The 27,375-nt window shown below is 44.1% G+C and overlaps 1 protein-coding gene across 2 annotated transcripts in view; it reads left to right on the plus strand.

Moving 5' to 3' along the window:
- Positions 1-3,491: 3,491 nt before the first annotated feature.
- The window catches only part of TAOK3 (TAO kinase 3), a 44,139-nt gene continuing 20,255 nt past the window's right edge, over positions 3,492-27,375 (plus strand). The window contains exons 1-12 of one of the 2 annotated variants that reach the window (XM_030958857.1): positions 3,492-3,583; positions 4,746-4,956; positions 7,516-7,587; positions 8,458-8,559; positions 8,819-8,864; positions 9,469-9,565; positions 11,580-11,693; positions 13,069-13,160; positions 15,055-15,148; positions 16,498-16,579; positions 19,276-19,443; positions 22,172-22,378. In XM_030958857.1, the coding sequence (XP_030814717.1) occupies positions 4,837-4,956; positions 7,516-7,587; positions 8,458-8,559; positions 8,819-8,864; positions 9,469-9,565; positions 11,580-11,693; positions 13,069-13,160; positions 15,055-15,148; positions 16,498-16,579; positions 19,276-19,443; positions 22,172-22,378 (1,194 nt within the window). In that variant the 5' untranslated portion in view covers positions 3,492-3,583; positions 4,746-4,836. The remainder of the gene's footprint in view (positions 3,584-4,745; positions 4,957-7,515; positions 7,588-8,457; positions 8,560-8,818; positions 8,865-9,468; positions 9,566-11,579; positions 11,694-13,068; positions 13,161-15,054; positions 15,149-16,497; positions 16,580-19,275; positions 19,444-22,171; positions 22,379-27,375) is intronic. The other variant, XM_030958858.1, reaches the window with a different exon arrangement.

Below are 27,375 nucleotides of genomic sequence, written 5' to 3' on the forward strand. Positions count from 1 at the left end.
TGGAAAAGCCATCACTAGAGGTGGTGTTTGAGGAGCTGCTGCTGTGGTTGTGGTCAGTGTGTCCAGCCTTCCTGGCAGACTGTGTCCCCATGTCCTGAGTCTGCTCCTCCTGCTCTGTGCCCTCAGGGACCTTCCCTGGTACCTGCAGAGCCCCAAATGCTCAGCAATATTTGTCCTTCCTGCTGAAGGTCACTGGGTACCTTCTGTTCCACTTCCATCCTAAGTGAATCATTTTGCTTCAGAGGAATCTGAGCGAAGGACGTGAGAGGACTTGCTGCTTCTGGACCAGAGTGAAATCTTTCCTGAGTGATTGGTGATTAATTTCAGCAAACAAAGGCTGTAGTGGAGGTGCTTTTTGTATGCCTTTAAGTTTCTGTGCTAGGTGTGTGAATCTGCCTGGTTTAAGCATTAAAATGAGTGAAATGCCTGGAAAAAAACACAAATGTTGTGTTCACTTACATCAAGTTAGCTGGGCAAGTAATTCTTAACAATCAAAGAAATGACACTGAACAGCTTAAAATGTGGAGGTTCCAGAGTGTTCTCTAAAAAGCTTCTCTAAAATAATGGGCTGTTCATCCAAGGCTGTGGTCTTCATGTGAGGGAATCAGTCCAGGATGAAGTGTTTGTGTTTGGCCTGGCCAGCCAGCCATATGTACCAATTAAAGGGAAGGGGAAGAGCTCCAGCTTCTTAAAAACAACACAAAACCTGCCCAAATCAAACCAACAAAACTATGTCAATTTGTGGATGGGGTCTGCAGGGGAAGCTGAGCACCTTCCTTACTTCAAGCTCAAAAGGTTTCTTACTCAGTTACCATCAGAGTTTATCTCAGAATTCCCTTCTTTTCATTGTATTCCAGGTTTTGGAGAGACTGAAGTGATGAAATGGGGGCTCTGTGCTTGCCATTCTTCCAAAAATAATTCTGGTGTGAATTTATTCCCCTCAAAATAGGCATCTAAAAATGGGTGCATGAGCCATGTCATGGTGCTCCTCCTCTGAGTGGAATCTGCTGCTGGTCCACCCTGTTTCCTGTAGCTTGTTTTTCTGCATGGAGTGGAAAACTTTGTCCTTGTTTTGGGAAGTACCCTGGTGTAGTTAGGAACTAAAATTAATTTTCTGGGCGCATTTGAAACAGCCCTATGGTGCTGTGAGATGCAATTCAAACTGGTTTTTCACAAGCCACACACTCTGAGTTCTCAAGTTTATCTCATTGACTGACATAATTTTAGATCCATGGATTATTTGGAAATGTCAGTTTATCTCCTCTTAAAGATGCTTCCAGTTTTATTTTGGTCTTATATGCAGGTCAAGGTGGTTTTTGTTGGTATTAATACAGCACCTGGAAGTTTTAAGTGGTAGGAGAGAACCTTTGTGTATCAAAAGTAGTTAATTAATGGGTTTTTTTAATGGGAGAGTTGCTTAGCATTGAGGGAACTCTGCTGTCTGAACAGATCAGAATCCTGATCTCCCAAGCCCTCAAAATCTAGAGTTACTTGTCACTCCCCTAAGTCACTGCCAGGGTGATTAATGATCTTTCCTTTTGAGGTCTTCAGGACATGCAGAGTCTCAAATGCTGCTTTACAAGGATAAAAGGCAGAAATCAGGCTTCTAATAGAAATTGTTTCTTGGTGTATTAATTCAGCACTTTGGTAATGAAAAGGACCTGCTCAAATTTGTCATCCCTTGACCTTGAGTATTTTTTTCTAATGGCACTCAACTCTTACAGTGCTCTGCCTTGATTTAAACCATTTTTATTTCAGTCTCCATATCTAGAGGAGAGCTGTGTTGTTAAGATTTGTGACCTTGCCAGCCTGAATGGAAGATCTGTGATGTGTGTCTGTGGCGTTTTACACTGTCCAGGACCCAAACTGTGGCTCTGGTGCTGTGGTGGTGTCTGCAGAGGGCTCTCAGGGTTTGTGGGATCCTGTGGATCAGTCTGTGATCATGTTCAATCAACACAACTCAGGTTGCTGTTGATTCACTTTCCACCCTAAGTTTTTTGATTTTCATTACTGGGAAATAACAGCCCTGCTGAGCAGATTTACCAGGAAGATTTACTTGCCTCACTACTCGTGTCTGCCCTAATTGGAAAATGACATTATTACTTAGGGCTTAACTCTAAGTATTGACATTTAGGCCTCCCATTTTAAATACCTTGAATACTGGAGCTGCACAGCTTTTCTTAATGGCAGTGAGGTTCATTTCACTGGAGATGGATAAACTGTTTTCTCCATCAGTTTGTTTTTCCTTTTTTTTAAGCCAGATGGATTTTTCTGTTGGCTGAAGAATGCCAGACCTGAAATACTGCATTCTTTGCCCTGTCTGCAGGGCTGTAGTAAATATAGCACCTTTGGGTGAGGCCAATCAGCTGAAAATGAATAAGCATTTCATTCATCTGGCTTTTGTTTATACTCGAGATATGTTTTTTAAAAGCAAAACAGTGCAGAATCTTTTTTTGGTGCTCTTCAAATAGCCTTTTAACAGCTTGATACTATTGGCCTGTGGTGAGATAAAGTAACAAAAATAACATTTTTGGTAATGTTAGCTATTAACAGAAAGATTTCTGCTCATTTATTTTTTCCCTAATAAAGGAGAACATGAGTTAGTGTGTCATTAAATCAGGTGCCTATTAATTCAGATTTTGGCAATGTAACTATTGCACTGTGCTTAACTTGGAAGCATTTCTGCTGTGCATGTAGCTCCAGGATAACATTTTCCATGAGTTCAGGCTATTCCCAGCTCTCCCTGTGTCCCAGTCCCCTGAGGGGACAGCAGTGGCTCTTTGGGGGTGTCCCTACGCCCATGGGAGTGGGGACATCCCTCACTGTGACCTGATGGCACCTGATGGGGCTGGCACTCCTTTTCCATCTTTTCATTGCTCATCCTCTCCCTGCTGGAATTCAGCAGTGTTTGACTTCCTGATGCCCAGGGCTTTCCCTGGAACCTTCTGTGTCATCAGGCAGAACACAGAGAGTCAAGTTATGGAATCAGCCTTGTCAGCTTCTGACAGAATCATGGCATGGTTTGGGTTGGAAGGGACCTCAAAGCCCATCCAGTGCCAGCCCTGCCATGGCCAGGGACACCTTCCACTGTCCCAGGCTGCTCCAAGCCCTGTCCTGCCTGGCCTTGGACACTGCCAGGGATGGGGATTTTTTCTGAGCTTTGTCCTTTTTATAGATGATCTAAAAAACAGAGTCTGAAAGGGAACTTCCTGTGCCCTAGCAAGCTTTAGAGTCTTTATAAAAGCCAAAGAACTTGGCATTTAACCTCTTCTCCTGGTTTTCTGTCCTCCAGTGATGTATAGTCCAAGGGTTTTGGAGCACAGGAAATGCTTATCCTCACCTAAAGACACCCCATCAGCATTCTCAGCCAGTTCTCCTTGTGCTTCCCCTGTGATCACTGGCCTTTACTGGATGTGATGGTTTTGTGTGTTAGAATAAGGTGTAAAACTTCAAAATCATGTTTCTAAATCCAGTTCCTTGTTTTTCTTTGCAGAGTAGGAGATTCTGGTGGGCTGGGAGCACGGGACAATGCTGCTGGAAGGAATGTGAGCCACGGAGCATGGTTGGTGCCACAGCTATCCAGGTGAGCTCCTCTCACTGCCCCTCTCCTCTCTGCTCCATCACTGACCCTCAGCCAGGCCAAAATTCTGCTTTCATTCGGATGGCACTTGAAGTGCAAAACCTTCTAAAGCCTTTTCTGTGTGTGTTTTAGTTTAAAATTAATCTGATTGTTACATTTCAGCTGGCCTCCCAGTAAATGTTGCCCCGGTTTGTATCATGGTGTAGCTGAAGGGCCTGGTGTGTGTTTGCAGGAGTCTGTTGTGCACAGACAAAATGTGGCCTCAGTAAAGGAGGTGCTGAACCACAGGTGTGAAAGTACCTCCAGACTGATGGAAACTGCTCCAAGTGACTCAGCTGCAGCTCCTCTGCTGCATTTTCTGCCAAAAGCAGATGAGTAAAGGCCCCCATCAGTGCTTTTCATATAAGTATTTAATGAGTCAATGCTGATTTTTCAAGATGTTTTGTTAAGAAATTGAAAACTTCCTGATATTAGGATGTTTCTACCTTTTTTTTTTTCCTTCCCACACAAATAATATTTTGGGGGTGAATACTGAAAGTCTTCATTCAGATTCAACACAGTTCTGTGCTAAGGAAGAATTTAAGGAGGCAAAGATGTGCCCTATAGGATGGAGTTTAGGATTCTCCAGAAGCAATTCCATGTGCTGGGAGCAGTCACAATCCAGCAGTGCTGGCTGTCATGCAGCTCTGAGTAAATAAATGAGAAATAACAATTACATGGCTGCAAAGTGTTGCTGTGGAATAGCAGCTGACTTTTCCACCAGCACCAGCTGGCAATTGGGAGTAGAGAAACAAAGCAAACAGGCCAGGAAAGTAGGAGGAACAACAGAGAGAGTCTAAAAGCTGACACACTGGGAGCCTGGCGTGAAGAATAATAAACTCCTGTCACAGGATGTTTTGCATAGCAACAGGACTCTTGAATTCAAGTGGACTTCAGTGTCACTGCAGCACTTGGCTTCCTGTGTGAGATAAAGAGCTGTTGTATCCTGAATGCATTTTAATCTCTCTATCTAAATAGGGCTAATAATTAAAAAGAATTTGCTGGCGGGAGGAAGCAATGGTGAAGGCTATTGCTGCTGGAAGTGTTTCCTCTGGTGTTGCTGTCAGAGAAGTGTGAACAGAAGCACGTGCAGGGGAAGCAGATTAAGGATGAACTTTCCCAGCAGGTGCTGAGAGCTGTCTGCAAAGGGCTTTGTCGATGAGGGAAGGAATTGGCTGGGACTGGAGAGCACAGAGCAGTTCCTGACACGCTTCACCATGCGCAAAGGGGTGCCAAAGGACCCAGAGATTGCTGACCTCTTCTACAAAGATGATCCTGAGGAAATCTTCGTGGGTTTGCATGAAATTGGACATGGAAGCTTTGGAGCAGTTTACTTTGTAAGTAGAGTTGGTTCTTTTTTTTTTGGAGAACAGAATAATTTCAAGTGATGTTTTGGAGGCTTTTGAGCATTTGTAGAAGGAGGTGTTCCTTGAGTTTTCAGTGCTTTGTGTGCTTTAGTTTTGTGATAGCACATCTCAAAAAGAAGTGTTTCCAAACCACTCCTGATCTCTTGAATGTTCCAGCTGTATTTATATTGTATTTGCAGGGATCCTCGTGGCAGGCAGGAATGATGCATCTGACTCCATGTTCTCAGAAGGCTAATTCAGTACTTTATAATACTATATTATATTACAGAATACTATACTATACTAAAGAATACTGAAAGGATACTTACAGAATGTTTAAAAGATAATAATGAAAACTTGTGACTCTCCTGAGTCCTGACACAGCTTGGCCCTGATTGGCCAAAGAGCCAAGAACAACTCACAGCAGAATCCAATGAAACATCTCCAAACACATTCCACATGAGCACAACACAGGAGAAACAAATGAGATAAGCATTTGTTTTCCTTTTCTCTGAAGCTTCTCAGCTTCCCAGGAGAAAAATCCTGGGAGAAGGGATTTTTTCAGAGAACATGAATGCCACATATTTATAGTAGCAGTTTACTATAGTCTTAATAGTGCACCCAAATATCCAGGTCAAGTAGATGGTGTTTTTATGCTAAAAGTTGAATTTAAACACGTGAAAATTAATTTGCCAAACTGGAATTTCAAGATACTTGGAGTTTTTATGCTTGGAAATCTCTACAAGTTCCTTTATGGCAAAAGCAAAGAGAGAGTCCTCAGAGGAATGGGAATTCAAACAGGAAGGATGTATGGCATTCATTGATACACACCTCATTTAATCTGGAAATGAGAAAAATGGTGCTTTTATAGTTGGTGTCAAACAAAGCCAAATCCAAAATACTGGAATTAGAAATAATTACAATCCAGTTGGCATTAGTGAGACTGAAGTAGAATCAATATTGAAAAAATGAGTTAAAACCAAATTAAAGCTGCTTGGAGCCATGGTCAACCACTCAGGAGGATCAGGTTCACTGGAGCTGGGTTTCTGAATATCAGACAGTAAAAGTATTAAGATAAGATCCCTGACACATCTAGCTATTATTATAAGCTAATATAAGTTATTTTAAGCATTCCAGTTCACTGTTTGGAGTTGTGTGAAGTGATGGAGTTGTTGGTGGAACTGTTGTAAGGAGAGGAACCCTAAATTTTATGTCATATAAGTATTTCATGTGTATTTAGAGAGATAACAATATAATTTCTCAGGGTATCATCTCAAGCAGGCCTCAGCACTTGGCTGTTCCCCAGGTGTGCTCACACAGCCCTGGAATTGTCTCAGCCAGGAGCATCCCAAGCTCTTGGTGCAGCCAGAACTCCCCCCCAGCTCTGGGAAGGTGGCAGTGTGTCCTTCAGTGACAAATCCCAGCTGGAAGGACAGACACCATGGTCATGTGGAGCTGCTTGGAATTGATGTGACAGGCAGAAAGAAAGCATAAATTCATCCGAGTAAAACACTCTTGATCTCCCCTCTGCTGAATCAGGGTGGCAGGTGCTGGGGAAGGGCTTTGCCTTATCCCAGAGTTATTCATTTTCAGCTTTCTCTGCCTCCTTTGAGCTGTGAGGGGCCTGTGTCAGCTCCCTTCAGTAATTCCTGTGCCCCACTGGTTCACTCAACACACTTTTTCTTTGAAGTCCCACATGCCTCAAAAAAATGTCATTAGTTAATACATTACTTGAAAGGAGGATTTACCACATTTAGCTCCTATTATAGTTTAAGCTTTTAACTGTCACTAATTTTTTTTTTTTTCCAAAAATGGTTGGAGGTACAGAGATTTCAGCAACTGTTTTAAGACCAAAAGCTTGATGTTTTTTACCCTTAACAAGCAGAAATGAGGGCAGTGCCAGTCCAGGCAAGGAGAGATCTTTCCAAACCTGAGTTTTTAGCCTCTAATTACCATCCCTGCATCATCCAAGCAGAAAAGTAGAATTTTGATGGCTGCGTAATCTTCATCACAAAACTAAGGTCTAGTGCAGTGAAAGGAAAGCTTTTAAATTTAGATAAATTCCAGGTTGAATCATCGTTTTGAAGCTGGAAATTGAAACAACTATTTAAGAATGTCAGTGTTGTATGGAGCTTTTGGATGAAATCATGGAGATTTTGACACACCTCTTTATTTGTTTCTTTGGCAAACATTTTGCCAAAGCTTCATTTAAAACTGTTTCTACTGTAATTCCAGTAAAACTGTATTTTGAGGGTTCTAATTAGGTGCAATTTTGGACCTTTTACATATCAATAGAGAAGTAGCACAAAGTCTGAGGAAGGAACAGTGGATTTGGCCAGATAAAAACAGGGGAAAGTGTCCTAACAGTTGTGTGGTAAATAATATCCTGAGGAAGATGTCTCTGAGGTGCAGGAGCTTGCAAGGATATAGGAGAAAAAAATCCTGCATTTGCCACAGGCACGGCTCACTCCATGGGGAGGGGAAGAAAAAAATGAACCTTTTTTCAGTCTATTCCTTGCTTTTTTCAATGTTTCTCTTTCCCTACTCCAGGCTACGAATTCCCACACTAATGAGGTGGTGGCAGTCAAGAAGATGTCCTACAGTGGAAAGCAAACAAATGAGGTGAGGGGAATAAAGGCAGCTGTGCATTCAGGAGCTGTGGCAGCTCCAGTGGAAATGGGAGCAGGGGAATGAGCTGCAGCTCTGGTTTGACCCCAGCAGAACAGCTTTTAATGCTCCCTTCCATGGGAATCGTGGAGGTTTGCAGAGAGAAAATGAGTTTATGCAAATTTTGACAAATAGTTCGGTTGAAGGAAGTGAGTGGGGATTCAGAATGCCTGGATGGGGCTTGTTTCAGAAATAATTTTATTAAGAAGTGTGTTAAGAGCACACTGGCCACTGGAGCACATCTCTGCAATTCTTGAGAATCTATCAAATTGCAAAGAGCTGCTAATCTTAGTCTCATTTCAGTTTTTGTGTTAATGGTTCCTCTTATTTTTGTGTGGAACTTGGACCCACTGATCCTTTGGGCTGGTGTGTGGATGTGCAGGGTGTGTTTGTTTGTTAAGAGCAAACAGGGGTGGTTTAAACTCATTTTTCCTTGCTTTTTCTCCCAAATGTCAGTGGTTCTGTGCTGTGTTTCAGAAGGTGAGCAGCTCACTGCTACTCTCTGTAATTTTTTACTAACTTTGAGGCCACTGAACACTTCAATTTGCAAAGCTGCAGCATTTAAGTTAAATGTATTGCAGTTAAAATGAGGAAGGAAAATTATTTTGGCAGTCCTCAAGCTGTTAAATATATCTTGGGGGGCATCCCAGTGCAGGAGGGACCCAGACAACTGATTTATAGCTGTGCTTTTGCAACACTGACTTTCCATCTTCATATTGTAAAATCATTTTATGGTCACTTTTCAGAGTGTGTGGAGTGCATGAAAGGATGTAGAGGATTAAAAAGAGAAATGTATTTATACTTTTTGCTTTGTTTTTTCGTTAGAAATGGCAGGATATCATCAAAGAAGTCAAGTTTCTGCAGCAGCTGAAGCACCCCAACACCATAGAGTACAAGGGCTGTTACCTGAAGGAGCACACTGCGTGGGTGAGTGAGGGGCATGTGGAGCAGATGGACCCTGCAGCACTCAAACCCTCAGCACAGGCTCTGAAATAGCTTTAGTACTAAAATAAAGTCAAATTTTGCATCTTCTGATGGAAAGCTATCAAAACCTACTACTTTTTTTTTTTTTTGCCTTAGTCAGGGTGTTAAAGCCATTATGTGATTTAAATTTGGAATGTAAGGCTGTTTAATCTCAAAATGCATCCAGAGATACCTGAAGGCATGATGTTCTCTTTTTTTGCAGTTGGTTATGGAGTACTGTTTAGGATCAGCTTCTGATTTGTTAGAAGGTAAGTTTGATATATCTTGGATTTTCTTTTTGCCAGTGCCCCCCACCTGAGTTTGATGGGAGTGGAGCTTTGCAGGTGCTGCAGGTGCTCTGTCTGTCCTGCTCCATCCTCTAGGAACAATTTGAAGCTTTCCCAGTGCTACAGATAGTTGGCATGTACATTTTAATTTTGTCAAATGAAGGTATAAAAGTGTACAGTTATGTTCCTGTAATCTGTGCCTTTTTAGGCTGCCCGTTTTGGGAATATCCATAATAAAATCCTGCAGAGATCACTTTTGTCCTTGCCTTGCAGTGTGCAGGAATAATTACAGATGGGTTTTAGAACAGGAGGTTGATGTGACCTCAACACTGGAACAGCACCTGCAAAGAAAGAGGGGAATCTTAAGTCAAAATAGGGAATTAAAGCCAAAGTTTGCAAAAATTAGTGTTCCTTGGGGGCCAAGGTCACAGGATCACAGTTTGCGTTCTTCCCTCAGAGGGAAGAATTCTTCCCTAATTTCTCTTCGTAGGGGATTGGTGGGATTCCTTTCTTTAAAAAACACTTTCTCAGGAAAATATCCCATTTATTTTCTTCTGTTCTATTTTCTTTATTTTTTCCCCTGTAGTTCACAAGAAGCCACTCCAGGAAGTGGAGATTGCTGCCATCACCCACGGTGCCTTGCAGGGGCTGGCCTACCTGCACTCCCACTGTAGGATCCACAGGTGAGGCTGCAGCTGCTGCTGCCCTTCCATCTGCTGCTCCCTGGAGTCTCAAAGCTGCTTAGAAACTTATTCTAACAACTTTGGAAAAAGTTATTCTATGAACATTTTCTCTGCCTCGTTGGCAATTGTCCTGTGCAGACCCTGGTTACAAAGGCTACCCAGGAATATTGCACTGAAATTAATAGGAGAATATCATCCTAAATGTGCCAAATAAATTGGAGTTCACTGAGCTAGACTATTTCTAAGACTAGATAATTTTTCATATTTACATGTGAATAAGTAAAACTGTATTGGGTTTGCACAGCCTGATTCTTGGTAGCAGGGAGGTCACACAGGTGTGATGGAATCACAATTAGGTGATGGAAGTGTAAATCAAGGATAAAACTACCTGAGGAGAAATCCAAGCACTTTCCCATGGAAGGTGGCAGAGCCCTGGAACAGCTGCCCAGGGAGGGTGTGGATTTTCTCTCTCTGGGGACATTCCAAACCCACCTGGCCACGTTCCTGTGTCACTGCTCCAGGGGGGTTGTACTGGGTGATCTCCAGAGGTCCCTTCCAACCCCAGCTATGCTGTGCTTCTGTGACCTGGATTTCGTACAAAGGGAATTCCAGCTTTTCCCTGCTGAGCTGGGGAGGCCAATCTGCTCAGCCAGAAATGAAGGAGCAGCTACACATCCCTGCTTCTGTGGCTGCTGCGACAGAAGGGGACAGGCGGGAGGGCGAGCCCTGCCTGGGCGGGGAGCAGCGCCGTGCTGCTGCCACAGCCCCACCGAGAGCTTCCTCTGCCAGTGGGGGAACGGCGAGGCCGAGGGAGAAGGGGCAGAATTTTGGGGTTGGGGACCCTATTTTGGGGTTGGGGCCCCAATTTTGAGGTTGGGGACCCGATTTTGGGGTTTGGTCCCGCGGGTCCGGCCCCGCACGGGGACCTGGCGCGGGGGCGCCACCTGGTGGCGAGGGGGCGGCACTGCAGCCCCGCGCGGCTGATCGCGCGTGGCGCCGGGGCTGGAAAATGAGGGGAAACTTGGGTTTTTAATTTAATTTCAGGCATTTTTTTATTATTGAATTTCAATTAAAATTATTGTTACATTATTATTAAATTCGCATTAATTATTGTTAAAGTATTATAAAATTCTTGTTAAGTTATTATTAATTTTTTAATTTAATTTATAGAATAATAAAATTACTATTTAATTCAAGGCTGGCAGATATGTTGCTGATACCTGATGTGGCTGTTGAGCCGTGGTGTAGAATCACAGCATGGTTTGGTTTGGAAGGGACTTTAAAGTCCTTCCAGTGGCACCCCTGACATGGGCAGGGACAGCTTCCACTGTCCCTGGGTGCTCCAAGCCCTGTCCAGCCTGGCCTTGGGCACTGCCAGGGATCCAGGGGCAGGCACAGCTTCTCTGGGCAACCTATGCCAAGGCCTCATCACCCTTATAGGGAAGGATTCCTTCCTAATTTCCCATCTAATCTGCTCTCTGCCAGTGGGAAGCCATTCCCTGTGCCCTGTCCCTTCATCTGTTGTAAACAGGGAATAAATCCCTCTCCATCTTTCTTGTAGGCTCCCTTCAGGTGCTGGAAGGCCACAATTAGGTCACCCTGAAGCCTTCTTCTTTCCAGGCTGAGCAATTCCAGTTGTCTCAGCCTTTCCTTGTGGGAGAGGTGCTCCATCCCTTTGGCTGTTGTACAGGGAAGGTGACAGGGGAGGCACAGCCTGTGCTGTCTCTCTTGTGCTTTTGATGTGCTCATTCTTGCGCACACAAGACTTCAGCACTTGTCCTGCAGCAGAAGTGTTGGGATGTAGCACTTGTGGGTGAAATATTCCATAATATTACTTTTGAAGCTGCCCAGGGAATGGGGGAACAGAGGTTACTCTGGGCTCGCTGCTGAAACTCAGTGAATTCCTCTCTGTGTCTCTGTCCCAGCATTACAAATTGCAGACAAAGGCATCTCGCCAGAGCTGGCATCATGCTGAATTACTTCTTTTTCCTCTTTTTTTTTTTCTCTCTTAAAGGGATATTAAAGCTGGAAATATTCTTCTAACAGAACCAGGTCAAGTGAAACTCGCTGATTTTGGGTCTGCATCGATAGTCTCCCCTGCCAACTCTTTTGTGGGAACACCTTACTGGTGAGTGAAGCCTGCAGTGCTTCAGTCCTTTATAAAACTGCTCTCTTCCCTTTCCAGTGCTTCACAATTCAATAACAATATCTTTATAAAATCTTCATTGGCCAAGCAGTTTTCCTGACATCCCTGTGTCCAGATCGTCAGGAAGTCTGTCCTTGCTCAGGGTCCATAAGGAGAGGTTTGGGCTGTGCAATGCTTGGGAATGGCTCCACTCTTGCAGTGCCATTGGCTTAAAAATACCTCACACTTGGCCCAGGTGATGGGACTGAGACACTCATGGAGAAAGGGGCTCCTGTTGGTCTGACTGGAAGTCACACAGCTACTTCAATCCTGTTTTGAAGGAATTGCTGAAGGGTCACCCGAGTTCCTTGGCATTCCCAGCACTGAGGACCAGCACAGCTCCATGCTCCACTGATTTTGTGGCAGAGGCCCCAGGCAGTGCTGGGAGGTCACCATGGCCCAGCCTTGGAATGAGGCCGTTTGGCAGGAAGCCTTTTGTTGGAAGAACACAGTTTAAGAGGCTGAATTTTTGTAGGCTGGGCCTGCTGCTTCTCTGTCCCCACTTCATCCCTTTATCCTGGACCACCACTGTTCCCAGTTTCCCTGTTCCATTCATGGCTGCTTCCACAGGCTGCATTTGCCTGCTGGAAATGCTCCTGATGTGCCAGGATGCAGGGGGTGCCTCCAGGGCTCTCCCAGCCCTTGCTGTCAGCCTGCAGCTACAATGCCTTTGGAAATAGAGGGGTTTCCCATGTGCCAGCATATTCTGCTAACAGGGAGATTATTGGGTTGACTCTTTTTTCCTCCCCCCTTTTCCCCTTTTTTCCTCCCCCCTTTTCCCCTTTTTTCCTCCCCCCTTTTCCCCTTTTTTCCTCCCCTCTTTTCCCCTTTCTTTTCTCCCCCCTTTCCCCTTCTTTTCTCTCCCTCTTTCCCCCTTCTTTTCTCCTTCCCCGCTTTCCCCTTCCTTTTCTCCCCTCTTTCCTCTTTCACTTTCCCCCCTTCCTTTTTTTTCTTCCCCCTTTTCCCCCTTCTTTCCCCTCTCCCTTTCCCCCTTCTTTCCTCTCCCCCTTTCCCCTTTCTTTTCTACCCCCCTTTCCTCTTTTGCTTTTTTCCCCCTTCCTCTTTTTTTTTCCCCTTTCTCCCTTTTTTTCTCCCCCCTGCTCCCCTTTTTTCTCCCCCCTTTCCTCTTTTGCTTCTCCCCCCTCCCCTGACAAGTTGCTGCTGTGGTCAGTGCCTGTTCCATTCCACCACACTCTTCCTCATCTCCCTGCTGTCTCTGCAGGCCTGTGGCTCTGCTCAGGGGGCTGGAGCCACCTCAGGTGGTGTCCCTGGAGTGTCCCTGTGTGTCCCTGACTCAGCCTTTGCTCTGTGCTTGCAGGATGGCACCAGAGGTGATCCTGGCAATGGACGAGGGGCAGTACGATGGCAAGGTGGATGTTTGGTCTCTGGGGATCACATGCATCGAGTTAGGTGAGTGAGCACACAGCTGAGGTGGGTGATTAACTCTGAACTCCTGCAAAAAGGGAAGATCCTTATTCCTCATCAGTTCTCCCCTTTAAAATGCCTTGGAGCACCCTGACAGTTGAGTTCAATCTTTTTCTGCTGGCAAATCACTGATGCTCTGTGCTTTCATGTTAGTCTGGTGTGTTCAGTTATTCCCTGGAGAGCCAGAGCATTTTGCTCTTGAGTGAGAGAGGAAACCATGGTTTGTCATCTGTGTTTTCCAAGCTGCACTCTGAGAAAGCTGTCCCAGCTGTTGTGCCAAGGGAACTGGTGTCCTAAGGATTGTGTGTCAGAAAGGACCTACATTTAATTTTCAATTCTTCTTACTTCCCTGCTCTCTGAAACAAAAGTCTTCACCCTCAGCTGAAAAGTTTGTGCCATGAATCATCGTGGACAGGTTCTTTATGGGAAGAGAAGAAAAGGGTTTGCACTTCAGAGGGCAAAAGATGCACATCCACAGAGCCTGGAGCAGAGGTGGATGTGATGGCAGGTACACAGAGCAGACCCTAAGTGTGTGTTTCAAGTTTGAATATTGACACTGCATGTGCTGAGTAGATTATTTTCAAAAATCAGTCTTGATAATGGATTCTATTAAACAGCAGTACACCAATAACTTTTTGTGTGGGTGAGTTCACTGACAGTGTCATTGGTGAATGTTTAATCAGCAGAAATGTGTGAGATAACAAAGAGGGGGATGTGCAGAAGTGCTGTCTCCAGAATTGAGATGGTGTAGATAACCAGAACTAACATGGCTGTATTTCATGTGCCAGCATGCTGACACAGTCTGTATTTTGACATAAAGAATGCCAGAACTGGAGGTTTTAGGCTTCTGTTGTTGTGCATGGCCAGTGATTTTTATTTGTGTGAAGCTCAGGTGTGTCACAGCCTCCCAAGGAGTCAATCACAGCAGCAGGAGAGACTCTGCAACCCTCTGTAGACACAGCCTTGGTGCCAGCATTTCTGTGGAGCTTTTTACTCAGAAACGTCAAATATGATGGACTTGCTTTCCTTAAAAATACCCTTTTGAGAAGCATTAAACTTTTTTTTAAACTTCAAACTTCGCATGATTCCCTGTGTGAACACGAGCTCAGGCAGCAGTGGGAGGAGATCTCTTGTTGAGCAGCCCTTGGCTTTCTTTGAATGCTGATCTCTTAATTCCTGGTGTAGCTGAAGTAAGTAATGATTAAGGAAAAGCAAATGTGGTGCTTTGCCTGCATGGCAAAGGCTCTGGCCTGAAAGAACTGAGAAATCCTGGCACCACTGACCCTGGGGAGAACCAGCCTCCCCCAGAACTGTGAATTCTGCCCTGCTGAGAGGTCAGGGGCTGCTGGCCAGGGGCCCTCTGGGTGCAAGGCCTGGGAAGGATTTCAGTGAGAGGGAGTTCATGGCACACCTGGCAAGTGAATGGGATAACCTGTCCCCCTTGCAGTGACAAATGAGGCAGGCAGCCACTTTTTCCTGTAATCCACATGTTCCAGCAGTGCATCAAACATCTGTGGGGGCTGATACAGCATGTCCTGGCCCTGAACTGTGCCTGAGATTAGTTTTACTCAGTTTCAGCTGGTTTTGCCACAGCAGATCAGGTGTGAGATGTTGCAGTTAAAGTAAAAATTTACTGTAGACTCTTCCTTACAATTTGTATCGTGCTCTCTTTGGATTTTGTCATCCCTCTCCAAGTGAACAGCAGCTTTCCTTGTGTGGGTGTCCTGGTCTAACTTGGAATATTAAAATGATTGGCCTAAGTGTGATGACAACAGCATTGGGTATTGGTTTAGCAGTGATACCCTGCTCATACTTCCATACATTTCTCCTTTCTGTCCAGACACCTTTATCACACCTTTCTGTTCTTTTCTCTTTCCAGCTGAAAGGAAGCCTCCACTTTTCAACATGAATGCAATGAGTGCCTTATATCACATAGCCCAGAACGACTCCCCTAGGTTACAATCAAATGAATGGTAAGAGAACCATTAACAGCTGATTTTTGTTGTTTATTTCCCTGAAAATGCCCTGTGACACTGCACAGTTCAAGACTGACAAAGAACATGTTGGCTGCAGTGCAGTGATTTGTGTGTGTTCTCAAATCCTGTGTATGCTAGCTCAATTCTGACCTTCTGTCACTCTGGCTGTTCTACAATCTAAAAGTGTGGAGGTGTTAATTCTGGGATGTAGCTGCTGTAGGAATTAAAATACTCTCAGATGTGTTAAACCAGCCATGGCTGAGCATCAGCAAAGTTTCCAGCTCCCAAAGATCTCTTGGCAGAAGAGTTGTTAGCATTGCTGTGCAGCTGAAATGTGGAGAAAGGGAGGAGAATGTGGAGGTAATTGGATATTTGTGTCAGTGGAGGACTCCAAAAGCCCTCAGAGTTCTGTGGCCAGCGAATGCTCCCTGTGTCCAGGCTTGTTCCAGAATCTGAGCTTGGGTACAAGAACACTTGGTTATTCTGTGGGTTCCCAGTTCCCAGGACTGGAATGTTGCTGTTGGGTGATGCTTGGCAGAGTCTGCACAAGGCTTGAAACAAAAGCTCCTGCTGAGGTGTGGAGTTCCCCCATTCCTCTGCTGGCCATTTAAGCAGCACAGCTGTTTAATTGCTGATCATTTTGTATCAAGACCGCTCCAGTTTCCTTAGTTCATCCTCTCTGTTTTGCCCATTTTTCTGGGTTCCAGGGCCTTGCTCTGCTGCCTGCAGCATGGTCCTCATGTTCTGTGCAGGATTTGCAGGGCAGAGCAGAGATAGCTGTGGGTAAACACAGCCCCACATCAGTGCTCTGGATTGCAGGCCCTTGTTTACAGTGCCCTGTTTGCTCTCTTGGAGTCACCAAGGTGCCTTTTGTGCTCCTTTTGAGTCCAGAAAAATCAGTTTCCTTCTTTCCAGCTGGGATAAAACCTCAAATACAGCCTCAAGTGTTGAACTGAGCATTGAGGCAGGGTTCCCTCTGTAACCTCCCAGAGATCAGTGAGTGCATTTCTGGAATTCCCAATAATTTCACTGTCCTTTATTTTTAAGCAGTTGAAGTAAAATGAAAAATAGTGACTGGTACACGTAGTTCTCACTTGGTTTTCAGTTTGTGCTTGGGGATAGTTCTGTGTCCATGTTGTTTCAACAGCCTTTAATTGGGAAAGAATTGATGAGATCAACTTGGAATTTGGAAAAACCCCATTACTTTCTCTGCCTTAGAACTTAAGAACAAATCAGTCAACGTTTTTCTTTTGCTTTGCACTGATAAGTTTGAATATATTCCAGATCCTGAGCTTCTTTTTTTAATTTAGATTTTTTCAATTTTATTTTATTTTTTGATTTTGCAGGTCAGACTCCTTTAGGGGATTTGTTGATTACTGCTTACAGAAAATACCTCAGGAAAGGCCATCATCAACAGATTTGTTACGGGTAATTTATCAAATCTTTTCCAGAAATCTGGGGGGAAATCTGTTTGTCTACCAAAATAATTGTAAAGATGGTGAACAAATATTTGCCCTTACAAAAATCCACCCTTTGGCTGGATTTTTTTTTTGGTTTTCTTTTTCCCTCCATTCATGCATCACGCTTAGCAGTTAAAAATAGCATTAAGGGGATAGGCCAAGGCTGACTTCCTCCCCTAATCAAACCACCAAACCCAAAAGTTGTTTAAATCCTTTTAATGGTTTCTATACTGAACCCAATTAATTAAACTCATTTTGGAAATAACTGGATCACTTTGGAAGGAGTTGTTACAGGTCCCTAATTGCCAAGAGCCTGTAGGAGGGGGACCTGGAGTGATGTGTGTAGAGTTTGCCAAGGGTTTGTCAGTGAATCATGAATCAGTTCCAGTTTAAGTCATTTGGGTTCAGTTTACCTGGGAAATAGAGGAACTGTTTACAGCTCCAAGGGCTTTGCTTTTGGGAAATTCAGGAGCAGCCTTCCATTAGAAGGTAGGGGGATGTGAAATCCTGTCCAGCCCCTTTTCCATCAGGCTTTTCTTTTAAGTATTGCCTTTCTTTAAAGTTGATTATTAGCCCTGCTCTCCCTCTGGCTGCCAATGACCTCTCCAGGTAAATGATGAAGGAGCTGTTTGTGCTCCCTTTGGCACCTGGTGTATTTTTTTATTTCCTGTGGTACATTTGTGCTGTGGTAAATAATCAGTGTTTTGTTCCCTGGTTCTACTTGTAGCACCCTGACCAGCTAATAGGTTTATGTTGTGAGTTTTGGAATGATTCATTCCTGGGGATTGGCAGCCTTGCTGCTCTCTAGGAACAGGCTGAGTTCATTGAAGGATGTCATTTCAGGAGTACCTTAGGCTGGAGTCTCTACAAACAATTAGAGCGGAGATCTGAGTGTGAAATCCTGTCTATTCCATATTTTATATTTATATTTTATTTATATTTGTGTCTGCCCTACGCTTTTCACATCGTCACATTTTAATATTTGAGTGCGCACATAGAATGGATTTAGGTTCAGGATCATGGCTCCAAATGCTTTGCTGCTTTCTAAAAATGATCTACAATGAGATAAAAATGGGTTCCTTTTTTTCCTCATCATAAATAAGCTGCAGATTGTTACTGTTCCCAGAGAAATAAATGGTGGTTATCTGCATTGAGGAGCAGAAATGATTCATTTTGTTTCTGTGTGAAATGATGTTAAGAACTTCTAGCTCTGATTCAAAAATAAACACCATCACTACAAGCAAAATTGGGTACTGAAATGACTGGCTGTCCCCAGTAGCAAAACTCAAATGCACAGCAGTTTGAATTCAATTAAAAACGAGAAATCAGCTTGTGGCATGATGCTTTCCTTGTTTATTTACAAATCATTAAAAGATGATTAGCTCATCCTTTCAGCCCCTTTGTTGAAGGCTCCTGGTTCAGGGTGGCTGGGGCTCCATGTGCTGCTCACTCCAGCTCCAGGGGATGAGTTCACTCCTGAGTGAGCCCACAGGAGAGCTGGGAGGCTGAGCAGGCACAGCTGACCCTCCTGAGAATTTCCTTGCAGGTGGGTCCAGCTGTTGAGGCTCTAACAAAAGCCCCTTGTGGATTTGCAATGTGCAGTAGAGAACAACTCTTTTTTTTCCCCATTGCCATTTTTTCTGTTTTCACAGTTTTTCTGTTTTTCTCCAAGCATGCAGAGGATGTTTGTGCCCTAAAGCCATCCCTCTTGGGAAGCAGCATACCCAGCTGTAGGGATCCCATAAAAGCATTGGCAAGTGTTCACTCAGGTTGTCTCCTTTAGCCAAGGTTAAATGGGAAAGCTGGAGACTTTTGTATCCACTGCCAGCTGTACAGTTCAGGAGAATGTGTCTGATAAATCAGAGAAGAGGCTTTAATCATGTTCCTAAATACCATTAAGGAATTTATTAAGTCTGCACTTAAAACCTGTGCAGGAGTTGTCAAGAGCCTGATTTGATTTCAACTCTGGCTACAAAAGTTTTAGGTATAAATAAACTTTGTGGTCTCCTTGCTGGTTTTATCTGTAAATTGGAATAGATGGATGCAGGATAAATCTTTGCAGGTTGATTCTTCTTTGTTCTGGATGCATTTTGTTCATTCCTGTGCCTCCAAGGTTTGAAGTGTCACCCTGTGTGTTTTGAGTGAACCCACTCAGGAAGGGACAAATCATCTGTGCAGCCTGGAGAGCTCAGAAAACTTGACCCCAGCAGGAGCTCAGTGCGTGTGGAGCCTTTGAGAAAGGCTATTACCAGTTGTTGAATATGAACAGATAAATTGCAAGAATGGGAAGCATCACTTCAGGGGTCTGACAAATCCTCCACTGTCCCAGTTGAACTCCAGAGTCTGCAGTGAGGTGTTCTGTGTCCTTTAACAAGTCCCCCATGGTTCCAGTTGAACCCCAGAGTCTGCAGTGAGGTGTTCTATCTCCTTTAACAAGTCCCCCACTGTCCCAGTTGAACCCCACTGAGATGTTCTATCTCCTTTAACAAGATCACACTATCCCAGTTCAACCCCAGAGCTCACCCCAGTGAGATGTTCTGTCTCCTTTAACAAATCCCCCATGGTCCAGTTGAACCCCAGTGAGATGTTCTGTCTCCTTTAACAAGTCCCCACTGTCCCAGCTGAACCCCAGAGGTGACCCCAGTTCTGTCTCCTTGTCCCCAGCACGATTTTGTCTGCCGGGAGCGGCCGCCCAGGGTGCTCCTAGACCTGATCCAGAGGACCAAGGATGCAGTGAGGGAGCTGGACAACCTGCAGTACCGGAAAATGAAGAAAATCCTCTTCCAGGAGAAATGGAATGGGCCCCTGAACGAGTCCCAGGAGGAGGAGGAGGTACTGGGGAGGGTTTGGCACCCCATTCACACTGTTGCCAGTCATTCCAGGGCCAGGGAGGTGTTCCTGTCCTTAGGGTGGCAGAACAAGCACAGCCTAGGTGAGGAATGTTGTTGGAATCTCATCTGGATCAGCAGAGGGGCAGGAGAGGGTGATGAGTGAAAGTCCTTGCTCTGTGTTAAAGCTGCCAATTACTGTAGTGTGGAACTTTGGATTTTTTCCAGTGCTGCCCGTTCTTCTGGAAGCCTTAGGGAAGAAACTCCTTCTGAGGGAGGTTCTCTGTGAGAAGTGGCTCCCAGCCTGTGTGGAGGAGGGTCTTTGACAGCCCAAGCTTTTCTTTCTCATCTGCACAGTCAAAACAACTCCATTAATGTTAATATTTTTTCAATTACCATAACTTTACTGTAAAGTAATTGGCCTCTCATGAGCTGAAAAGCAAATCACTGAATTAGTAGGACTTATTTTTTTAAATTCTTTAATGTTAAGGAAGAAAAAGGTTAAAGACATAAAATGCAGCTTCAGTTTAAATCTTGTAATAAACAAGCCACTTAATCAGTGTATGATAATTGACCCTAACTGTGGCTGAGAGAAGGAAACCAGTCATTTTTCAATTGATGAGCTTAGATGGAAATTAATGTCACTTGGTTCAAGCACAATGCATAAATAAATCCATGACTGCTTCTCAATGAAAACCACTGACAGACAAATGGATGTCTGTGTTCCTTTGCCCCAGTGGAGTGAGGCAATAACACACAGCAAGGTGCCCAAGCTCAGAGGATCTTCAGGGCCTTGGGTTTGAGGTTTGGGGGTGTCACATGCTCCTTGAAGGCTAAACTGGTTGAAGAAATGGGCATGTGGGAGCTGCAGGAGGAGGGGACTGGCACTTTGTGAAGATGCCCCAAAGGAGCAAGAACAGCAACTGCTGTCATTGAAGGTCTCCTCCAGCTGCCAGACCTGGAGCTTAGCTGGGGACTGGGGGATTGTCAGGTTTGTGCACTGAAACCTCCCAGTTTCTCTCCCCACAAGTGCCAAGCTGTCAGCAGAGCAGGGAATGGTTTCCCTCTTGGCTGTTGAGCACTTGCAGCTCAACTGTAAACACTGGTGGTGTTTGGCTCCAAGGTGTGTCTGTGTTCCTCCTGTCCCCACTCCTGAGGAGAGCAGGGAGAAGAGCTGCAGGGAGGGCAGGGATGCAGCTGACACTCTGCATGTGCACAGCATGCTCTGCACTGACCCCTGAGCCCTGTCCCAGCACAGGAGGTGTCACTGCTCGTGTGTGTGTGTCACTAACTGGGCAGGGAGAGCAGACCCAGCACATGCTGCAGTTCCTGCTGAGCTGGGGACACAACCTGCCCCACTGGAAATGCCACCAGGCACTTCCTTCTTCTACCCTGGGCTTTCTAAGGTGGAAGATGAGCCTTAAAAATATTTAACATGCAAAATATTACTAATGCTTTCCTCAGAACCCTCCCAAGAAGGTGAAAGTTGAAGTCAGGAAGCCAGGTTGCATATGCAATCTCATCTCTGTCCTTCCTGCATAAACATTGATTAATGACACAGACTCAGATCCTTCATTATGTGATTTCTTCTGCAGCTCTACATAAGCATCCTGAAAATATTTTCATTCCCCTGTGTTCTCTGTAAAATAGTATTATTCTGGATTTTAAGTGCTCTCACACAGGCTCTGAACGATCTGCTGATTGCTTAAAAAATAATCACACAATCAAAGGCAAATCTGTCAAGTCTCAATTTTATCTTTCTGTCGGTCTCTAACAAAATGAGTTCCCTGTTAATTGATTTGTAATGGAATTCTCCCCAAGCTCCCTTCAGAAGCCAGGGCAAACTGGATGCAGCAGCAGGCTGCTCATTTTAGTGAGTCAAGGCTGCTTCACCCCAGGAGCTGAAGGATGTTCAGAGTTCTGTCCTCACTGTGAGCTCCTTACGAGCCTCCTTGGTGCCACTAGTTAATTACAAAGGACTCCATAAATTTTCTCAATCAGTCCAGACTAAGTGCATACTCTGGCATTACTGTACTTCTGTGCATATGGAAGAAGAAAAAAAGGCTGCAAACTCCTGATATTTGGCTGTAGAATCAAAAATACCTCTTATATGAGGAATCTTTATTTATGTATATCCAAGTTTTAACCCCTATAATAATGCAGGCTCATCTGAGTCAGCTGCTAAGATTCTTCACTCACCTTTATCTTGGCTGAAAACACAAGATTCAAGGGGTTTTTAGCTTGATAAAATGGAATTGCTGACTGCTTGGGACATGGAGGTTAAAACCTCTATGCCATGTAAAATATATAAAATATTAAATAGACTCATTGTCTTATATATTTCTTGATTCAGGAAATGTGTTATAGCAGATCCTGACTTGAAGCATTGTTTTTGTTCAAACTTGGATAATTTCTCTTAATTATGAGGCTCCTTGAGTATTCCTGGATGTCTCCTATCAAGCCAAGAGCCATGCCCAGACTTAAGGATACATGAAAAAAACTGGCTTGAAACCTGATGTGATCAGATTGCAGGGAAAAAGGCAGGAGCTGCCTGCCTGATATGGAGCATTCCAGAGCCCAAACAACCCTTTGAGATGTGCAGTTGGCAAAATAATGCCCAAAGACCCTTGAAGCCTGCAGAGTCACCTTTAAAACAAAGTCTGGGCGTTGCAGGCACGTGCTGGGCAGGTGATCTCCTGCAGGATCTGTAACTGATGCCCCTTGTTTTATAGGACAGTGAGCATGGATCAAACCTGAGTAGGAAGATGGACAGTCTGGGCAGCAACCATTCCATCCCCAGCATGTCTGTGAGCACAGGCAGCCAGAGCAGCAGTGTGAGCAGCATGCAGGAGGTCCTGGATGAGAGCAGCCCTGAGCTGGTCATGATGCATAGTGACGAGAGCACCATTAATTCCACCTCCTCCGTTGTTCACAAGAAGGTACGTGTGCCCTGCTGCTCTGTGCTGAGAGCAGGAGCTGCTGCTGGCCTTGCCAGAGTCAACTTCTGTGGGGTTTTTGTCTTTAAAAGCATCTAAAGAACCTCTGCCCATGAAAAGAGGTTGCTACTCAAGGAGCTGTCAGTGCCTAGGCAGGGTCACCCAGGCTCCCCGCATGCCCAGCCCTTCATGTGCACCTCTTCCTCTGCTTGGGACATCCTTGTTTCCTTTGGAATGCCTGTGCTGTGCTCTGTGTTGGTCCTGGCAGCCAAGCTAACCCTCTGCCAGGCACAGTGTGTGATTCAAACCTGCCTGCACTTGGATTTCCCTTGTGAGGAGTGGAAGTGGTGTGCAGAGCTTTGGACCTTTCCCACCAGGTACGTTTGGAGTTGAGTCCCACTCGATGCTTTCCTGCTGCTTTGCTGCATGCTGTGATCTGATGCCTTTCCTTTTCCTAGGGCTGGATCTCGAGCTGAGGTTGTCTAGCTGTAAGCCAGCATCTCATCTCCACTGTTTGTCTGACTAAAATAGTTTTGGCTTGGCCTTGGCAGTGTCATTTGCTAGTGGGCAGCAAAATGTAGGTTGGTTGTGTTGGTTTCATTTGCAAGGAACTTCAAAGTGTTCGTGTGCTTTTTGCCAGAGGAGCTAAAACATTGCAGCAGCATGAAAAGTATGAATTTCTTGTTTGTAAGGTTACAGTAAGGCTTGGTTGTAACTAACTAAATATTTGTAAGCAGTTTTTCCTCCTGAAGTGCAGGGTTTGTGTCGTTGAATATTAAGAACTATTGAAACATTTTGTCTTCAACAAAACACGGTCTTACATATTTAAAGATACTGGCAGAGAAGTTGCAAAGGTTTTAGGGATTTGCCTCTTTCTTAAAGACAATTGACAGCATCTTTAGAGAAGATTGTGTATTCAGAAAGGTGAAATTAAGGTGTTGGGTACCAAATGCCAGCCCATGGAACTGTCCTGAATGAAGAGCAGCACCACTGATGGGTGTTCTGGGTGGTTACGATTGGAGCTCTTTCTTACTTTGTGTAGGCTTTCAAAACATTTGTTAACTTTAATTTCATGTTGTTAAATTGCCATATTTACTTGTGCATTAAAATGGAAGTTTGAGGGACTGATTTACACAGAATTCATAGGTTATAATCGCTGCCCAGAGTTGTTACATTGGATAAAAACAAATCATGAGCTGCTTCCACCAGACACAAATGGCATTTGTGAAAGGAGTGGAGTTCCTGCTTCTTTTAAGACTAATATTATGTTTTATAATGGTTGTATGATACTTGTAAAGTATAAATACAGCATTTCTGATGCTGTAAATTCAGTCCTCCTAGACTTGTGTGTAGGATGCACAAACAGGACACCACATGGAAGTTTTTACCTGGTTTGAAAAAACCCAGGATGTCTTGCACACTTGTAACTGTACTGTTATAAAAGAAATCCCCTCTAGATCACTCAACACAGGTGTTTCAGGGTAATTTTGAGGGCAGAAAGCCCAGGTCTCACTGATGGTCTTCACAAAACAGTTAATGATTGGCTAGGACTGCTAATCCTTGGAGTAGATTCCTTCTCCATTGGAAGATGTTGCCTTCTGCTGTATGTAATTCATAAAGCAGATTTGGACTCTGCATAGCAGGACATATTCCAGTCTGCAAATATATTGTTTTAATTTAGTACACTATTTTTTTGTTCTTTGTTACTTTGGGGAATGCAATTTTAAATGGAAAAGTGCTTCACATGTGTATTAATACATGTGAAGAGACTAAAATTGGAGCTGGTCCTTCCAGGGGGGTTTATATCCACATCCATCCCACTTTATTTTCAAGGTAAAGTTCCTTGTTCCAGCAAGATTTCAATTTGTCTTTGTGCTTTAGTTGCATTTCTGGAAACTGGGATGAAACTGAGTTTTGGGAATCACTCTGGAGCCCCTCACAAACAATAGAAAGAGCCTGGAGTTGAAGTTGAATTTAAGCTCAAATCATTTAATCAGCCTTTAAAGGCTAGAAAGAAAATACTGATGAGCATAAACAGCATTTTGTGGGTACAGGGTCACATATGAGATGGTTTTGACATGGGTGAAGTCAAAAATGTTGTATAAAATTGTGTTATTCCACAATTGTGCTAATGAACAACCTCCAGATTGTGGAAAGGGTCCAAGAAGGCAAAATGGCTTGGAGTGTTGATATTTTCTATGGCTCAGAGCTCTAAAAAGTCAGAGCCCTTCTGGTGTTTTGGGCCCCAGAATGTCACATGCAGGTTAAATGTAGGCTGGAGGAGTCTGTGGTGTGTGAGATGCAGTTCTCAGCTCTCAGTGCTCTCCTGGTGTGGAGAGCCAGCCTGGGCTGGCCTGCAGGAAAGCAGGAGCTCCTGACAGATAATTCTGTTTAATATTTGAGAATGATTTTGTCCTGGCAATGTCCCAGCCAAATCCCCCCCTTTGTTTGGATCATCCCTGAGTGCTGCTTGGCTGGGAGCAGCCTCAGGCACCTGAGGAGCACCCCTGGCATCTGTCCTGTGACCTACCCTGAGGCAGAGGCTTAGGAGAGAGGCTGATGGAGTAAAAGCATTTGTAAACAACTCATTCTCTTTCTTTTTTTTAACAGCTGCTAGTTGGCTGTAACTTCCAAAAATGTTTTGTGGTCACGGGGTAAGTGAAATGACCTGTTCTGATCTGGTTAATTGTCACTGGCTATGCTAGTTGATGGCAGCCAAGGTGCTTTGGGGTTTGCTGCACTTGGGATGAATCCTCTGTGGAAAACAACCCCTCCCACAGCACAGCAGAGCTCCATGGGTTTCATCTTGTGCTTAGAACAAAGGTGACTCCCACCTGTCAGAGTACACCTGTTAGGCTGGAAGAAAAACCACCAAAATATTGAAAATAATAACAAGCCATAATTGAATGTGGAGCCTTTTGTGGTATTTAGTTTATAGCTGTGTCCTGAACTCCTGGGAAGAAAAAAATGGCAATCATGTGAGCTGCTCAGGCAGGAAGCCCATCCTTGGGATCAAACCCCGCTCCCTCAGGAGGACACCTTGATCACCAGCATATTCTTTTCAGGAAATTCAGATGTCTGGCTTGGATGAGGAAGCTTTCCTTGCCCTTGTGCAGGTTGGTGAGCTCGTCCATGTACATCTCAGTATGTCCAGTGTAAGAACTCTCTTCTGAATACAGTTAAATAACTCTGCTACTCCATGCAAGGGGCATCTTGCCTATGGGTACACATTGTCACATCCATCTCCCTTCAGGAGTTTTCAGCTGCACAGGCTGAGAGCTGGAGAGTGACAGCTCTGATAGAAACCCAATTGTACCTGAGAGCCCCAAAAAATGACAAAATGGGACAGGGAGTAAAACTCCAAGTACACTGTGCTTCAAAGACACATAACCCAGATTTTAAAATCAGATAAATATCCGTTTATTCATCTTAAAAATGAGGATAAAGATTTTTGGCTCCCAGAGTAAGACAATAAAGTAAATATAGGCATCAGCTGGTGCATCAGAGATGTTTTGTCACCTGTTTTGTTCAGCAGTGTGGGCACAGGTGGCTTCCCAGAAATATTATTTCATTGTCCTCAATGAATTTATTATTATTTTATGTCTGCCAAACTATAATAATAAGATGTTGTAATCTTTTTATCTAAACAAAAAGCCAGTACAATATTGGTTTTTTCAACTGCAATAGTCAGCTGTTGCTGTTTCTTGCTTCAGTCTTAAAATCATCAGTGCTTTCTGAAACTTGGGCAGTAATATGTCAGGGAAAACTTGTGGTTAAGGTGTGATTTATAACAAAAAGGTGGAAAAGAGGATCTTTGTAGCTGACCATCACAAATTCTCACCCAATGTCTGCAATAATAAAGTACATTTACAATAACTGCTGCAACTTGAGTGACTTCCCAGATCCTGTAAGTTAACCTGTGCACATTTCCTGTTGCTGCTCCAATTAATTTCAGCATTTGTGGGGAATTTATATTCGTGGAGAGAGCTTAAACCTCCCTGTTGATTATCAAGGCACTTAAAGCAGTGTATTAAGACAAATGGTGCCACACTGTTGTTTTCCTTGCTCTTTAAATTCCTAGAAAGCACAAAGGGATTTGCTGCAATTCCATGGAAGTCTTTAGTGTGGCTTGGAAATTGCCTTTCCTGTTTGTCTAGGAGACTGGCAGCAGTTGATGACTCCTCCTGTGTCTCTGGAGGTTTTATTTGGTGTGCATAGCAAAAAACCGAGTGGGAAAGGGGATGTTCCTCCTGAGGAGAAGGTGGAGGTGTCCCAGCTTTGGGCTGGGCAGAATTTGGATGGTAAAGGCCTTTTTTCAGTGAGGAGAAGGATGAAAAGCCAGTGTGTGGTAGAACTGGGATGGGACTGGGAGCAAAATCTGCTCTGTGTTGGATTTTGAGCTCATGGTTTGACACAAAGTCATTGTGAGGTGCTCAGAAAGTTCACCAGGGGCAGCCATTCAGATCCACTGGAAGCTCCACCAGCTCCTCTCACATAATTCTGTTTAATATTTGAGAATGGTTTTGTCCCAGCCAAATCCCCCCCTTTGTTTCGATCAACCTGAAAACTGTTTATGTGCGTGATACAGTCAGAAGAACAAATTATTCCTTGAGTAGGAAGTTGAAAATTCTGGATTGTTGGCCCTGAAAAAAAGGATTTTAATGAGTGAGTTGTGAGCTGAGCATGCCTAAAGTTGCATCCTTAAGGTAAATATTGCAAAAAAACCCACAGAAAACAGGTGGGAAATGAAGTGTATATAGACGATACATTACTTTAGATACATTACTAAAAACAAATACAAACACATTACTTAGAAACAAACCAGGGTTTGAAATGCAGATTTGGGGCTGAGAGGTACCCTGACCCAAACTTGGTGAGTTTCTGGGATGCCTTGAGTCAGATTTTATTTATTGGGTCCATGAGCTGAGGTACCAGTTTTGTGTCTTTCTTTCCCGCACATTTGAAGCTAAAAGTTGGAAACAAAATTTCTTTATCTGTGC

This window comes from Camarhynchus parvulus, chromosome 15, assembly GCF_901933205.1.
Source record: "Camarhynchus parvulus chromosome 15, STF_HiC, whole genome shotgun sequence".
Classification (NCBI taxonomy): domain Eukaryota; kingdom Metazoa; phylum Chordata; class Aves; order Passeriformes; family Thraupidae; genus Camarhynchus; species Camarhynchus parvulus.